This window comes from Cygnus atratus, chromosome 13 (assembly GCF_013377495.2).
Source record: "Cygnus atratus isolate AKBS03 ecotype Queensland, Australia chromosome 13, CAtr_DNAZoo_HiC_assembly, whole genome shotgun sequence".
In the NCBI taxonomy this organism is placed as follows: domain Eukaryota; kingdom Metazoa; phylum Chordata; class Aves; order Anseriformes; family Anatidae; genus Cygnus; species Cygnus atratus.
In genome coordinates this window covers 20,752,700-20,769,961 of record NC_066374.1, presented here as the reverse complement: position 1 = coordinate 20,769,961, position 17,262 = coordinate 20,752,700, and the positions used below count along the sequence as shown (strand labels likewise).

Below are 17,262 nucleotides of genomic sequence, written 5' to 3'. Positions count from 1 at the left end.
CACTTTACATACTTTATTTTTGAAATGTTTCATTTACTTCTATGTCTTCACTCCCCTCCCTCACTACAAAACTTGACATCTCTCCATGACATGTATTGTCATGTGGATAAGTTATTCAGATTTTGAATAACAAAACAGGCTAATAGTTCTGCCTCCTTATAACCAAACAGAAAAGAAAACGGAGACAGTGAAATTTTAAAGTGTCCCCAATTTGAGAGGAAAGCCTTGCCAAGGTAGCTGGTGCACCTCTGAGATCTTCCGTAGTGCTGACAGGCAGCAGGGTTTTGCTGGACCACACAGACAAGCATCTTGGCGATGTCTGCTTACACAGCACACGGAAAAGATGCTACTAGCTCCCGAGCCACTGGGGGTAACACTTTGGTAATGTCTCCCTTCCTTCCCACATCTTCGCTTAGCACAAAGCTGTGATAACCTAAATGAACATATGCTACCATATGTTCAGATAAACCCATCATGTTGGATTTCTCAAGTCATTATTTTGTAATAGAAATAATGCTTCAGTTAGAATGAAACTGATTTGTGAAAAAATGTATATATATTTTTTTCACTCTGCTATTTTTCTATCTAAACCACATATTGGCTGGTTAGAAAAACAAGTAACTAAGGAAAGATTGCAGATCTTGTCTCAGCTCTGCTCTATAAAAACCGTTGAGTGCCTGTACGTCTCACAAAGGATATTTATCCAATTTAAACTGCAGTACTTTTAGATGCAAATGTCCACCCCAATTACTTATTTTAGTGTTATTTTATATCACAGAAAGCAATTAATTATAATTCTTAAACTCAGATTTAATTCATAGAACAAAATACCACTGCTATATTAAAAAAAAGCACTTTGGTATTTGTTAGACAGTAAAGCCAAACAAAATGCTTCCAGCCCACCGTAATGTTTTAGCAATATAATGCAGTAAAATGAATAAATACCTTAGCCTCAAGCACTATGACAGCCACACAAAGGGTCCAAGTGAACAATCCATAATGTGTTCTTTAAATTTCATTCTACATAAAAATATAGACTCGCTTAAGAGAAAGGCACTTTTCTGAAAAATACATAGGATCATATTGCTGCTCATTTTTTAACTAATTTGATAATCAAAAATAAAGCTTAGCTTACATACAGAAAAAAATATACATTTATATAGATTTTCCGTAAACTGTGTCTATTTTACTATGTTAAAATACAGCTCTCAGAATTTAAGATGTAAACGGATATTGTAGCTGACTCCTAAACTACGGAAAGTAATTTTATGGGAAGCTTTAATGAAAATTGGAAAAGAATTTTGAAATGCTGAAGGCTTACATTTTAAGAAGATTGTAACTGCAAATAAAACATTGTCTATGCATTGTAAATGCAACAGCAGTTCAAATTTTTCTCTTTCAGACAAGAATAATGACTAAAATACACGAAGCCTTTAAAAATAAGGTTCACAGTCATACACATACACACCCAGAAAGCCCCTTATACGTTAATAATTTTAAAAAGAAACGTGAATATCAAGAAAATAAGGTGCTCGCAAGATACCTTTTCAGGAAATAAGAAAGGAAGAAAGGAAGGGGGGGGGGGGGGGGGAGAGAGAGAGAGAGAGAGAAAGAAAGGGAGGAAGAAAGTGAAAGAAAGAGGAAAGAGAAAAGAGAGAAAGAAAGACAGAGCAGCTTCTTCAAATTTATGTGAAGGTCTAATCACAAAACTGTCTCTAAAATAATTAATCTTAACCAAATAGACAGTAAGTCAAAACTAAGATGTTGGCTCTGTAAACTGAGAAGGACATAAAGCATTTTGCAGTCTTCCTTTATGCACGTCTGTTGTGATCAGCATCTTGCAAACCCAGGCAGCAAACTTCTGAGTGGGTGAAAATACATGCATCTGCAGATTTTGCAAAGATACAAGAAGCCGGGAGAACACCACGAGCAACAGGACAAATACTAACCCAAAAAAACAGAAAGCCAGGAATACACATGCAAAGGCACAAATATATCCAAGCCCGTGCAGAAAAGATTATTTCAGTATAAAAAGTCTCACTTCTACCTAGGTCTTCATTGCCCTTGGTGTTCTCAGTGCATACAGACTGAGGTTATTTCCTTCTTGGTGGGCACAATGGAATCAAACGCAGTTCTTACACGGCTTATCAAAATCACACACGCAAATAGTTTGCTCTTGGTCCAAAACACAAAATCATCTGTTTCTTAAGCAATGTTACACCACATCTCTGAGCCTCAGCTTTCTTCAATACATTTCTTGACACTAATCATGAGAATCCTCCCCTCGTTGTCTTCCAGGGTCTGTATATTTTACTCCAGAGGCTTGAAAACTATTTGACGCTGAAAGAGCAAAAACACTGGAATCCACATCCACTTGGCAGGTATCTGCATGGATTTGTGGCAACAGCAAATCTTTCAGAACAGTGGCTTTTTTTCCTTTTTTTTAATTTTTTTTTAAATTTTTTCTCCTATCCTTTACAGGGGATACCATCATAAGAATCAGTGGTTACTCCTGCTTATTTGCCATCATTTCTGAAGTGCAGAGCAGCTTTCCAGTAACTCTAGGCCTTTATTACTGTGTAGCTGTTACAAAGGGTAAGTTCATCTGTGTAAAAGAGGGAAAAAAAAAAGTTCTTTGAACTATTGGTACTAACTTTTCAGAAAATCCAACTAAAGCTTTATACCAGCTTTTTGAAAGAATGCATATAGGCTTATTTGTGCAGGAAAACACTTCTCTCACAAGCCTTCCCATGAAAACATATCTTAACATGCGGGCTTTTTTCCCGCATGGGTACCCGAAAAAAAGCTTATACCACAGCTGACACTCAGCCGCATGAAATTCCCCTTGGGTCTACTGGTTCCTTTGCATCCATCTGGAAGACCTCTGATCCCATCCCATGGCATTACCTTTCCTCACATCCTGAGCTGCAGATTTTTTGTTAGTTGCAGGGCCGGGCAATGCGTGAGTCACCGGGCTGGAGGTTCTGGGCCACGGATCAAGCCAGCAGGCTGAGGGGGAGCCCAGGTGGAGCTCGAGCTGGGCCCGCCTCCAGTGATCCAGGTGGGACCGCTGAGATCTACATGTTTAAATACACGCTGTGCACATATTTTACAGTATCTCCCTCTATTTTTATATTTTGAGGTTTCAGCTGTGCTTCTTCGTTATTTGAAGGGCTATATTGGCTGTTATTAAAACAGTTTGGTGGTTCATCCATACTGTACGACTGTAAAGAGGCTTCAGCAGGGGCAGCCGGGCAGAGTCGTGGGCCCAGCCCTGCTGCTGCAGGCACCGGGAGCGGTGGGGGCCTGAACTGATGCCATCCTCACCTCAGACACTGAGTGGTCGCCTCCTCCATCTACTTTGCTGACAGGAGGCAGGGTTTGCTTACCACTCAGGCAGTATGGAGGACATTGCCAAATTTTGCTTGGCTATAATTCTTTTTTTTTTTCTACTATCTTCCATGGCTTGTAAAAATGCTTTTAAAAGACTGAACATGACTCTTCATTTTTCCAACTGGCTCCACTTCTCCATTTTCTCCATTTGCAACAAATCATTACTTTTTCCCTCTGTCTCCAAAGGAGTTGAAATTAATGGGCTTATTTCAATGTATGTCAAATGAGTATAGTTCCATTATAAGGTTGCCTGGGAATGGTGCCTACCAGAAAAAAAAAGTTGCTTTAGGATTGTTATTACAGTGCCAATAAGGGGAGCTCAAGTCCTGTTTACAGTAGGTCCTACGCTAACTATGTCTGCTAGCTCTTTGGTCTTTTTTAACCTTGTGTGAGAGCGGAGCAGTGGCACGCACAAGACATACACGCACCTGCTGTCTCTTGCTGGTGGATATGGAGATTATTCCAAAATGCGGAGCAGAGGAAGGTGGGGGCAAACTCTTTGCTACTTGCTGACAACAGCACAACAGGCCATTTGGTTTCCTGGTGAAACCAAGGACCTGGGTTTTTGGGCTTTAATTTTATTATTATTATTATTTATATATTTTTTGGTGAAAAGTGTGCAGGTACTAAAGTTGAAAAGACCACCTTTACTAAGCTGGAATAAGTTTTGATCCCCATGTCAGTGCCCAAAGGGAGTGCATGCCTTTTCTCCCGAATTCCCCCCAGCTGTGGCGATTCCTCTAGGTGAACCACAGCCGCAGGAAAGTCCAGGTCGGAAGGGACCTCGGAGATCGTCCCGTAAAACCGGAGCCTGGACAAGGGCTCTAACCAACACCCTGCCCAGCCGAACCCCGGCATCCTCCAGCGTCGGAGCGCGGGCGGACGGGGCTGAGGGCAGTCGGGCCGAGCCGGGCCGGGCGGTACCGTGGGGCGAAAGCGCCGGCGGGGCGGCCGCTGCCCCCCCTCGCCCGCTCCGCCCCGGCCGTCCCGCGCCGCGGGGCGCTCGCCCGGGGGCTGCGGCGGCGGCGGCGGCCCCGATCCGCCCGCGGGGGCCAGCGCCGGGGGCGGCGAGGCGCCGAGCCCGGACTCCGCGGCGAAGGCGGGCGGCGGCGCTGCGGCTCCGCGGGGCTCGGGCTCTCCGCCCCCGCCGCCCGCCGGGGAGCGGGGGGACGGGCAGGGCAGGCCACGGCGGGCGCCGCGTCCCTCCGCGGCGAGAGTTACCGGATTAATCGTTGCAGAGACCCTGGGCCGAATTCGCGGCGTGGGGCGGTCTCCCTCGCTGCACCTCCTCTCCTCCGCAAGCCAGCCTCTCGCTCCCGCTCTCCCCGAGCCGCGGATCTAAAAGAGCAAAAGCAGCCAGCCGCGGCAGTCGGCGGCGGGGCTCGGGGCCGCGCACCTGCCCGCTCCGCCCGGCCGCAACTTTCGCCGCCTGTTGCGGGCGCCGAGCATCCCGCCCGCCGCGCTCCCCGCCCCGCGCCCGCCGCTCCGCCGGGGATGGCAGCGGCGGGGCAGAGCCGCCGCTAGCCGGGGCCGCGGCTGGCCGCCCGGGGGCCGCCGCTCGGGCTCGGGCTCGGGCTCGGGGTCGCCGCCGCCCGGCGCGCCGCGGGCATGGAGGTGCAGCTGGGGATCGGGCGCGTGTACCCGCGGCCGGCGGGCCGGACCTTCCGCGGGGCTTTCCAGAGCTTCTTCCAGAGCGTCTGCGGGGCGTTCCAGGCGCCGGGCGCCGCCGCGCCGCGGGAAGAGCCGGGCACCAGCCACCAGGCGCCGGCGTGCGCCGCCGGCCCGCCGAGCCCCCGGGCGCCGCCGGCCGTCTCGCCCGCCTTCCTGCCGCTGCCGGAGCCCGCGGGGCCGCCAAGGCGCTGCCGGCCGCCCGCCCGGCCATGGGCTCGCCCTTCCCGTGCGCCGGCGACCTGAAGGAGCTGCTGGGCGAGGCGGGCGCGCTGCCGCCGCTGCTGCCGCCCGAGGCCGAGCCGGCGGCCGGCCGCGCCGAGCCGGCGCCCAAGGAGGACTTTCTGGGCGACAGCGCCAAGGAACTCTGCAAAGCCGTGTCCGCCTCCATGGGCCTGGCCGTGGAGGCGCTGGAGGCGCCCGGCGAGCTGCTGCCCCGCGAGGACTGCATGTTCGCCCTGCCCGGGGGGCCGCCCCGCGCCCCGCGCCCCGCCGCCAAGGACCCTCCGGAGCCGCCGCCCGCCCCGGCCGCCTTCAAGGGCGGCGGCGGCGAGCCCGGCCTGGCCGTCGACGTGCCCGCCGGGCTGGCCCTGTACCGGGGCTCTCCGGCGCCCGAGGAGCCGCCGGCGCTGCCGGGCCGCGACTGCTTCGCGCTGCCGCCGCCGCCCGCCCGCATCAAGCTGGAGAGCCCCCCGGAGCCCGCGCCGGGCGGCGCCTGGGGCGCTCCGTGCCGCTTCGGCGCCGAGCTGGCCCCGCCGGGCCCCGCGCCGCCCTGGCCCTCCTTCTTCGCCGACGAGGGGCAGCTGTACGGGCCGTGCGCCGAGCCGCCCGCCGGGCCCTTCGCCTGCGGCCGCGGGCCGCCCGCCGAGCCCGCCGACTTCCCCGCCGACGCCTGGTACCCGCTGGGGCGGCCGCCCTACGCCGCCCCCGCCGCCTGCATCAAGAGCGAGCTGGGGACCTGGGCCGAGGGCTACGGCGGCTACGGCGACGCGCGGTGAGTACCGGCGGGCAGCCCCGCACCGCCCCGCCGCGCCCCGCAGCGCGCTCCCCGCGTCCCGTCCCCGCCGTGCCCGCGGCCGCCGCCGAGGAGCGGGGAGCGCGGCGCCGCCGTGCGCTGGGCGAGCCCCGGGGCGGCTCCGGCTTCTCCCCGAGCTGAGCGGGCGGCGAGCGGGCTGCAGAAATGCTGCGTGCGCCTCGCAGCTCTGCGCTGGGCGCAGGCAGAAGATGCGTTCTAGGTAGAGCAGCACGGAAAAGGAGGAGCTGGTTAGGCGTTTGGGAAGAAGGGCTCGTGCAGAAGTAGTTTTTCTTGGTGGATTAGCCTCAGAAATCAGATCAACGGTCTCTGTGAAATAGGTACGTGCAACCCGAAACAGCGGGCATACGTTGCCGCCCTTCATTGCAGCAAAGCATATTACTGTTTGAGAGAATCACTGCAGCTGGCAGAAACCGGGAGTGAGAAAAGGACTGCGAAAGGATTTCTTCTTGAATTTTAAAAAAGAAAACAAAACAAAGACCAGAAACAATGAGCTACCGGCTCAGATGTACCCCAGCCACAGGTGGTTGGTATGGCCTCAGTTTGGGTTTGCATCGTTGGAGTTTCATACTCGCCTGCTCACTGTGTAGTGGGATCAAAGATTAAAATGCACAATTAGATTTTCCCTTTAAATTAGCACAGGACAAACACATCACACTTGTGCTTCTGGGCTTGTTTTGCTGCTCTGAAATGCTCGTGTTTTTATTCGGACAGTGCAGTATTTATCAGCTACACAATAATGGGTATTTTGTGTAGAAGTGGCTCGGGAAAAAAAATGGGGTAAAAGAAAGGAAAGGTCAAAATGAGTCCATCTGTGAGTGTCGTATCAGCGACAGGAGCTGTGTGTGCCCTGTGCGTCTTGCTATCAGGTCTGGATAAATCTCTGCTCAAACCAGTGCAAAGTTAGCAGGGATGAGTAGAGTCGAAAAAGTTTTGCTATCCGAACACTATCGATTGATGATGCAGGTTTTAGAGCGCAGCAGCCTGGGTTGGGAAGTTTTATTTGCCTGTGAAGCCCATACAGCAGAACTATGCATGGATAAGGAATATTGTGTTAAGCAAAACAGGACTGGGCTTATGTGGTGCTCCACAGGCAATCGTGTGGGTTGGATCTGGACAGCAGGTACATTTTGCCAGGGTCTTGCTGTAGAGATAAGTGCTGTCTCCCTTATTCCTGTGGGAAATACCGTACCCGCCTCTTCCCAGCAGCGCAGCTCAGTTCGCTGCATCCGTGTCCCCGTTTCCCCTGGAGCAGTCCCATGAGGCCGGCAGGCCTGCCTGAACTCAGCAGGCTTCAGCAAAAATCAATGGAGTACGAGCTCGTATAAGAGTTTCTAAAACACCATTACCTTGTCCTTTGGACTCCATTGCTCATACAGCATTGCATGGCTGCTGCAAGTGAGAGAGTGACAGTGTTTATATGCCTCTTTGTGTTTGGCTGCAATTTTAAAATGTTATAAGGAAAGTGGAACACTTGTTTGTGGTCTGGCTAAAGCCATACAGGTTACTCTCTGTCAGGTTTGCGTAGCATCCTAGCAAGATCTTCACTAACTTTACAGTGTGCTGCCTGTTGATTGCTGTTCACTGTGCCTTTCAATTTTCTCTTGGATTTACAACAATAACAGTGAAATGAGCAGTCTCTGCTGCAGCTGAAGCTCAAATTGCAGCAGTTTATTTACCAGCATCTCAGAGAGCAACAATTGTAAGGAGAGAGGGTTGTGGGGGCTAAAACATTTTATAGCAAAACTCCCTCATGAAGGACAATCAACTGTGTCTTGTATAGCCCTGCTAGCTTCCAAAGCTGCATTTGGTTACAATCCTTCCCTACTTGGCATTGCACAAAGAAGTTTTACCTCTTAGCTATATGAAATGCAGTCTCAGCATTTCTTTGGGAGTAGGTGGAGGGCACTTCTGTTGGACTTGCGGCAGCTTTGCCAGCCTAAGGAGTTTTACACTTTAGATTTCCACGTCTTCCTAATGCTGGCAGTGGCAGCTGCAGCCCGGTCTCCTCGGAAGACTTGCGAAGTCTGGATCAGGTATAGATAGTTCTGAAGTTAGACACCTTCCCCCATATATGACACTAAAGCATGAACACGTTCTTTGTTTCTTAGCATATTTGGGGGCGGATGTTTATATTTGCCCTTTATATAAAGTACTAGGGATTTGGTTTGGGGAGCTTTAGCCGACAAGTTTGCCTCCAAAGCCTTGAGAGAGGAGGGTTGGATTGCCTGAGCGACTGTTAGTGGAAAACAGCGTGCTTGCTGTCGTGTTGGTCTGGGCTACAGCGCACGCAGGCTGTAAAACAGGCACCGTCAGGGGCTGGTGGCTGCCCCAGCATTTCTCTGAAGCAGGCAGGTCCAGTGTGACCAAACTAAGATGCTCTCTCTCTGGGAGTCCTCATCACCATTTTATGGCATGGTCAATTGCCTGTGACCACAGGGCATGGTGGGGATACGGGACTGGGCTTGAGCAGCTGCTTTTGGGACTGGTCTTCAGCATGGTGTGGGCTTAGATGCATAATTGCTGCCTGCCCCCTTGGCTTGTGCAAGGGGAGGGATTTGCCTGTTTTTAGAGGCACTGAAACATTGCATAGGAAGCAAAGTAGGAATTAACACATCTTGATTTAATGTAAAGCTTTTTACACAATGTACTTGGTGGTGCCAGTGATGCTTATGTATCATTAACAAATTAATCCAAGCTTTTGTTCCACTGCGCCTCGTAGCTGTTTGTCTTTGTGCTCTATTGCATAATTATTACCAGCAGTCTATACGGTGACTAAATAACCTGCTTTGAGAATGAGACATAGAATTGATACAATAAATTCAAGCTTACAGGGTCAAAGTGATTTTAAGATTGAAACACAGAAGCAAGGAAGTGTTTTAGGCCTGTTTGGTTTAATCTAAAAAGAATACAAAGAGGGAACTATTACTGTGATAGTGGAAACAAAGGTGATAAATGAATTTAGGGGGTGATTGGCTCAGAAAATCTAGCTGTCTGTGTGGTTTCCAATGCTTTCTAAACAGCATTTCCTGTAGCTACTATCTGTTTTATATCCATGTGTTTGTTAGTTACACCAGCTTGTAGATTCCGTTCTCTGGTTCAGTAGTGATCAGCTTGGGCAAGTGCCCTGTGTTTATGCATCATCTGGCGTAATGGCTAGGCGTTCTTTTTTGTGGCCAGCCATGTAATCATGATACCTCTTACAGATAATACCTGTAAAAATGTCTCCCTGTTGAAGAAAGAGATAAGATTCTGATAACAAGATCAAGGGCAGCTTCTTAACGCCAGGAGATGAGCCCGGGCCGAGAGCCGTGCCCCTGCGCTGTGCCGCGCTGCTTGGCCGGCCGCCAGTAGCCTGCCCTGTGCCTGCCCGCGTGCCAGGCTTCGGCTGCAGACCCTTGGCTCTTTGCTGGCAGAATGCAAAAGCTTTCGCAGAAGTGGGATTCACCCCACCCTTCTCCTGTTGCTAATATGACCTTTTTGCTCAGGGGAATGGCAGTATTATGTAAATATTTCTTTTGAAGACAAACCGTGCGTGGAAGAATGCTGTTTCTGAAGCCTCTCCCTCCGGCCAGCTTTGTAATGTACAGACAGTCCACAGCTGCTGGTACAGATCCCATGGACAGTGAACCTCAGGCAGCTGGGAAAATCACTGATGTGCTAAAGCTTTTTGATGGTTCCTGATAAAAGGAGAAGAAAAAGCATAAGAAAAATTCACCTTCCAATTCTTGCCTTTTCTTCTTTCAATGTACACATTGGGCACTCCTGTTAACAATTCTGTTGACTGGGTTCAGGTTCTTCTCCTGTGGTGCCGCTGAGGTCTTTGCCTCTTTCCATGAGAATCTGGGCGTCATGTTCTGACACCTTTGCTTAGGTATGAGGCACCGTCTCCAAACAGAGCACACTAGTGTTGTCTTCAGAGCACTCCATCTTCAGCGTGAAATTCCCCTTTCTCAACTCTTTTGATTAGTAGGTAATAAGGTTGATGTCTTGTCAGATTTTCTTTTAAAAAACAGATTTCATAATTTTCCTGATCACTTCCAAATATTGAGCAAGCTGTAGGTTACAACTGGTGCACACTTAATTCTCAGCACATTCGTCCATGTTCTCGTGTCATGTACCAGGACAGTTTGCATCGCTGTTAGCTTACTCATCAGGATTGACTGTGCATTAAATTAGTGCTAAGTGCCCTAGGTTGCAGCAGAGATCACAACAAATTTACAGGAGGAGAAAACATTCCTAGGACACAACTGAGAAGTATCTTAAATTCTTGTAAGCTCTTGCCAAGCTGTCTTCAGTAGTTACTAAGGCAGAAGGGTGGAAAGGATCACAAGGAGTTTCCTTGTTCCATCTCAAGAAGTATCATAACTGAGAAAGTCTGTAATTTCCTTTGAGACTGATAATTCTTGAGAGATTTTGATGCACTTGTTGCTTTCTACCTGTAAGAAGCTTGATCCTGCTGCAGAAGGACAGTTTGGGAGATGGAGGCATTTTCTGAGTGGGATCACATTCGCCCCTGGTGACCTCCTGGGGTGAATTCCACCCAAACCCAGGTCTTCTTTGGCGCTGAGTGCATGGCCAGGGTGGTGACACTGCCTGCCCAGGCCTGCAGCTCTCAGACAGGACTCCCTGCCTTCAGCAGCCACGGGATCAGGCCGCTGTTTTGGAGCCTGCGTATCTGCAGGTTTTATAACTGTGCTGAGCTCTGGTGCAGCCAAGTTTTTTCTGGAGTTGCCAAACCAGTGTTCCACTTTGCTGTGCAAAATAGAGCCACATGAAGCGTGGCTGAGTCACTGGTAGTTTCTGGAGCAGGGGCAGGGCTGCTGCCTCCGATGTGCCATCGGCACTGGATTTCAAAGCTCCATAAACAGAAAGCGGGACAAACATGGGTAGGCCCGATCTGAAGCTCAGGAGGGGTTGGAGCTGAACTTCCCACAGGTTACAGCATTAAGAGGCTGCTTTCATAAGTTCCCTACTGACAGACCTGCGATGGCTATTTTAAGCACAGAATAAAATGCCAATAGTTCACAAACAGTCAAGTGCTGTTTCTTGTTTAGAGAACTAGGGACTCATTTGAATGTGAATTGGCATTTTACCAGGTTATGACAAGACACTCATCTGTCATGGCCTGAGTTAGGGTTGTGAAGTAAGTGATATATTGAGGCAGGGTAACTGGAGTAGCTGCCATGTGAAGCACTCTGCTCAAGCTGTATTCTCGCAGAACAACAGTAGGTGCAATGAACTCATTAGGGGGAGAGCAGAGGAGCTGAGCAGCATCTGTTGGGTGTCTCAGTACTGGTAGCAAATCTATTGCAGCTCCATTTTCTCACTCCCAAGAGCTGCTATTTGAAGAATTATAATGTGTAGCCAAAGCTCATTTGTTTTGTTCCATGCTTAGCTGGTTTATTTGTTTTCATTTCATTTTGATGGTGCTGATTTATTTCGTCTTTTCCATGAATTAGTTTTCATTTCACTTGATAAATGAGATTATTCTTTTTCACGTCTAGTTAGCTAGACTCGACCTGCAGTGAGAGACTTTCTGTTTCCTTTTGAAGATGCCCAGAACCTCCCAGAAAACACTCAGACTGGACAGATCACAGTCCTTGTGTTAATGCACAGACTGAGCCCATGGAAAGAAAAAGGCCTTGGTACTTTCCATCCTCATCGAGGTTTGCACTTGACGCTGCAGAGGCCTGGGTGCAGTGCTGGAGCTGATGACAGTTCTGTCGTAGGAGCTGACACTGCTCTTTTCTTTGCTATTAAATTGGCACTTATGTCTGTGGCAGAGCATGAAGGAAAATAAACTGTTTCCAGTGTTCTTTGTTATCCAGTTTGCTTCTCCCACTCAATTTGTTTTGCTTCTGTTTTTTTCTTAGTATTTCCATTCTTTATACCAAGTTTCATAATGTAGTCTCCCTCTTTCTCACCCCCACCTCCATCTGTCCCTACCCTCCCTCTCTCCCTCTTGTTCATGCACCCAGTCGCCAGCTCTCCCCCTGTCCCTTTGCCATGGGATCACCTGGGGAACAAGGCACGGTGTGCAGGCACATGTGGGGTGTTTGTGCGGGGCCTGCTGGTCTGTTCCTGGAGTACGAAGCATCTATTTGCTTTTTCATCCACTCACTGCAAAAATGTTCAAGCGCAGACTTCCCTCCATTCTCTCTGTGCTTTCCCGCCTCTGTGCTTTCCTATCCTCTTCTCCCCGTCTCTTGCATTTTTGAGCTCTTACATCCTCTGGAAATTGGTTCCAAAGTCTCATTCTTGATATGTACTGTGATTATTTTTTTCCAGTTTCTCCTAAGTGCATGATGCAATGAAAGGACGAGCTCTGCATAGCAGTTGGCATAGAGTACAGTGGCTGAAGAATTTAGAAAAAATGACCAAAGAAATAATACATAAAAAGGTGTAAGAGCATTAATGGATTTTAGTTACAGAGGCATTTTGTGTACTCCGTCCTGTATTTACCAAGAATTTTAGCACAGGAAGGAGTAAATGATTTGCCAATGACAGCTCTTCTCCTACTTGTACAGCTTTTATATTTTTCTTCTGTTTACAGTATTCACTGGTATTTCTTTGTTACGCAGATGCTGTGTAACAGATGCTAGCTGTGCTTTGCATTACTGTGTATAGTTAGTCTACAGTATAAACCATTAGTTTTCCTGTTACAAGAACTTCATAGCCAAAGAGAGCTAGTTAAACATTGGTAGAGCCTTTGTGCTTTCTGCTGAGACTAGAAGGGCAATATATTTCAAAATACTGATTATGAATGAGAGGTGTTTGGTAGCACTCATAGGAGCCTGTGGCTTTGCATGCTGCCATAGCTGAAAGCCAAACCCCCTGGAGAGTGGCTGCATGGGGATGAGCCCCAGTGGAGCTGGTTCGAGGGCTGTGCTGCACAGAGCAGGGTTTTCTTGCCAATGACAGGGTGTCAGCAGCGTGGTCGTGTTCGGCATCGCCTGAGATGGAGAGTGGTGATGTGTCACCACGCTGCTGGAAGGGCAGCTGGCGTTGCAGAATGGGAGGTGGCAGCGTGGCCCCGGAGCAGCTGCCGCACCCGGGCTGCCCAAGCTGCCAGCGGCACGGCTGCTGGGACGTCCCCGGGATGTGGCACAGAGCTGGCAATTCCTGGAAGTCTCTGCCTCCAGCCCTGGCTTTGGACTGATGGGGTATGGGACAGTCCTTGCAAGAAGTAAAACAAAAACACTGTATCAAAGCGCTGAATGCCATCTGCCGCCCCAGATATCCCCTCCAGAAGATGCCCTACTCCCGTCTCCTCCCTTCCCGATGACCCTCCAAGGCTGTGCCTAGTTTCAGGCAGGAAAAAACACTTTGCCCTATGTCCGTGTCAGGGTGGCACCTTTGAATCATGTGCTGTTAGGTGAATGAAAAATAAAGACATGCAGTATTTTGAGAGCAAATATCAGATTGTTAAAGAAAAATAACATAGTGGAAATGGGAGATGATGAGAATTCGGAGTCAATGTTTGGTGGGAATGGATGAGTCTCAGTGTGTGCTCTTGAACTGGAAGGAGAATGGGAAATGTTGCCATTTCTTGCAGCAATAAATCAAAAAATATCCTAAAATATGGAATTTTTTTGTGGCCATATGGGAACAGTTTGTTTTGGTATGAGAGCAGCTTTATTTCACAGAGCTAAAAATAATTTGTAATACAGAGTGGTAATTCTGTGGTTTGTATTTTTCTATCATTCATCTTGTCATTACTGAATATCATTCTAATTTTATTAACTGGTGATTTTCAAATGTTTGTGCTAATTTGCCATTTCTGTACTGGCAATTGTTACTCTGATTTGCTTTCAGTTTGTACTTGGTGTGCTCGCTGGTGGCTGTCGGCTGTGCTGCCATAGGAGGCTGTTCAGTTTCAAATGGATACTTTCCTCTTGGGTTTGTAGCTGCAAAGTTGAATACAAAAGCAGTAACCTTATTATTTTATCATCCTGGGGATGATAACATTTAAAATTTAATCAAATGGGCATTTATCGAAAGAAAACTGTTCTGTGGGAAACTTTCTACTACTTCTAGTAAAAGCCACTCATTTCTCTGAGCTGTTGGGGGAGATCCCCAAGGTCCATGCAGAGGTCGTATGGCTGACGGCTGAATGCAGGAAATAGGTAAAAATATGGAGTTCCCCCTTGCCCAGGTGTTCAGCTTCGTACCCACGAGGGGGCTGCTCCCACACGAGCGGGGCTGTGAGCCCGACCACGTGGCCGGGCTGCCCGGGCCTGCAGCTGGGGGTGCCCCGCACCGGGGGCGGTTTGGGAACACAGGTCTGTGCGGTTGTGCCAGGCTGGCAGGCGTGCCACGTGGCAACCAGCAGCCTCTGCCCCTCCTTCACGCAGTTCCTCCAAACCCTCCTTTGTCCGCACAGGCATCTTGCCACGTGAGCTGGTAGCCTAATAAGCCTTGTAGCCTCCCCAGGCACGTCGGTGTTTTAAAGGAGGATTTTAGTGTTTGGGGTGTTGAGTGACGATCTACGTTCCTTGAGAACTATGCCCATTTCTCTGTGTCCCCCCTGCATTTCCCTGTTTTGTTTTCAGGGTGTTCGCAGTCCTGAACACATTTTGTGAATGGAAAAAAAACACAGCACAGTATCATAAGCCAGAAGGCAATGCCAAGCAAGAAACATCAGATAAACCTAGCTGCATGAAAGGCTTATGAGACATAGTCTTTTCCTCCTTTAGTTCAGTGAATTTTTTTTTTTCAATTCAAAGTGAACTTTCTTTTTCTGGAAAAACCCATGTAAGCAGCTGTAGAATTCCAGCTCTCTGCCACAGCACAGGTGTACAAGAAGCAGCATCTTCACCACTTGGGCATCAGCTCCATTTTGGGGGGCACCACTGCTCTGAGACAATGGGACAGAGAAGGAACTTCAGGCAGCATCACCCATTGCTCCTCAGCTTTTCTGAAGTTTTCCCTTGGCATTGCTGCTGGCCTGAAGAATGGTTTCTGCAGAGAGGACTTTTGCACCAGAAACCCGCACAAAGCAAACACGGCAGAGTCATCCCAGACAGACCAACCAGCTGGTGTCAGCTGGGAGGAGGCCCCTTTTTTCTGGTGGCTGGGTGCCACATCCAGTTGGTGACGTGGCATGACGCAAAAGGCACGGGCACCTTCCCGTGTTGTCATTAGGTGAAATGCGAACACTAGCGAGAAGTGATCTCCTCTTACCTTGGATGAACCCGTTTGTACACACCATTTCCATAGGCATTCAGCCTATGTTTTCTGCATGAGTATCAGATCTATTCCAGCACTTTCTTTTCCCCAGGAGAGCTGGGAAGCAGTGTGCATGAGAGGCAGATGTCCTCTCTCCCATTTCAGTTGGAGCAGCTGTGCCTGGGAAGCAATTGAGAAGCAGGGACGGGCAGGTTGTCTCTTAATACCTGGCCGGTGCAGGCATTCCATCCTGTCTCTGCCTCTGTTTTTCCGTGCTTTGACACTTACTGGATTGCAAACCCAACCGCGGTGTTTTGGCTTCTTGTTGCTACCAGGGGTCAAGAGGTACCTCCAGCGTGCAGCCGGCTGCAGTGTGCTCAGCCTAGCAATGCGGCAGCACGGCCGCAGGTAGCAGATGGCTGGCACTGTCTGTCCTGAGGCTGCTTCAGCTGGGTCATATCCTGCTCCCTGCAGAGCTGGCACAGATGCCAGGAGGGGATACCTGGAGGATCCTACCTGGCCACTTCGCAGCATCACAGGCTTAGAGGAACTAGTAACCTGTGCAGAATCCTTCCTTGCAGTGCAGATCGCACGGTGCAGCAGGCGACCAGCGGGGGTGCACAGGACCACTGTGTCATTAGTGCTCTCTGGAGAAGTTTTGGGGAAGGGGAAGACTCCAGCTGCGGGGGTGTCGTGTGCCAGTGACAGGTGGCATGCAGTGGGCACCACGCCGAGGCCCCGCTGGCTGCTGCCTCTGCTGTCCTGCATCTGCCCGCGGAGCCACAGCGTGCCACAGGTGGGGACACTGCGAAACCTCTGCCCTGTTCCTTTTTCCTCTCGCCCTCAGCTTCTGCGAGTGGACTGGCCAGGCTGGGGGGCTGATTCCTCGGTCTCTACTGGCATGGCACTCGGTGGGGTCTGGTTGCTGAATGCAGGGTGCCATGGCTGTGCCTTGCTGCAGGGAGCCCCGCGGTGCACGTGCGCTGTCACCGCTGCTCTTGTGCAGCCCCACAGGTGCCTGACGGCTGTGGTGCCCCAGCTAACAGCTTAAATTAATTGGTACAAAGTGTAATTGAGGACTTGACTTTGAATGTGAGCAGTAGGAGGATATTAGGAAGTTTTATCTGATGTACAAAAGCACATTCATGTCCTTGTAGGTCCCTGGTAGTTCAGATCTTTTGCAGAGAGAGTAATGCTGGGTTAGATGATGTTCAGCTGAATGAAATATGATGATCAGCTGATTTATTTTTGAGAGTGAGAAACAAATCATAAACTTAACACCCTCAGGGGTGACAACAATGCTCTTTCAGTGGCCCCGTTGTTCACAATTTTGAGGTATCATCTAAGTGAGAAGTGGGGCAGAAGCCTCAGGTTGGAAATCCAGAGACCCGTTTCACAGGCTGCAGTTTCAGAGTAGTGGGGCTTCCTTTATGAAGGGCTTTGGGATCTAGGGGCAGCGAATTCTGTCCAACTGTTGATGTATTTGCTTAAAAAAGCTGAAGCGTATGAAAGAAGTTGTCTTGTGAGCTTCAGGTTTGTGCTGTGCAGCAGAAAGTGCACATTTTTCTTGGAGAAAAAAGAGCTCCTGGAAGAAGTTGACACATTCCTGCATGGCTGATAGCGCTGCTGTCAGCAGCGGGGTCCTGCTGATGAGCGAGGCAGGAGCCTCATCTGTTACTGCTCCTGTGTGGTGACACCAAAGGATCACTGTGATTTCCTGCAGCCCACTGGAAATCAAACAGAGAGCAGAGGCTGGGAAGGGAGGGGCTGTTTCCAGGCATGGGACTTACAGAGCACAGGTACGGGGCTGTATTGATGCAGTAAGGGAAGAAGGTGAAGAGATGACAATCATTTCTTGTCACTCAGGTGAGGCTCGGCATTTTAGGATGCTGGTTATGGCAAAAGGGCCATGAGAAATCTGCACTGGAGAAGGAGGTGAGATGAACCTCAGCTCGTCTGTCCCCTGTGGGGGGTGGCAGTGTGGGCAGGGGGCTGGG

The 17,262-nt window shown here is 49.8% G+C and overlaps 1 protein-coding gene across 1 annotated transcript in view; it reads left to right on the top strand.

The window, feature by feature from the left end:
• The first annotated feature begins 5,001 nt into the window (after window positions 1-5,001).
• AR (androgen receptor) overlaps window positions 5,002-17,262 on the top strand; it is a 58,085-nt gene continuing 45,824 nt past the window's right edge. The window contains 2 exon segments of the mRNA XM_035541823.2: window positions 5,002-5,233; window positions 5,236-6,055. Coding sequence (XP_035397716.1) covers window positions 5,002-5,233; window positions 5,236-6,055 — 1,052 coding nt within the window.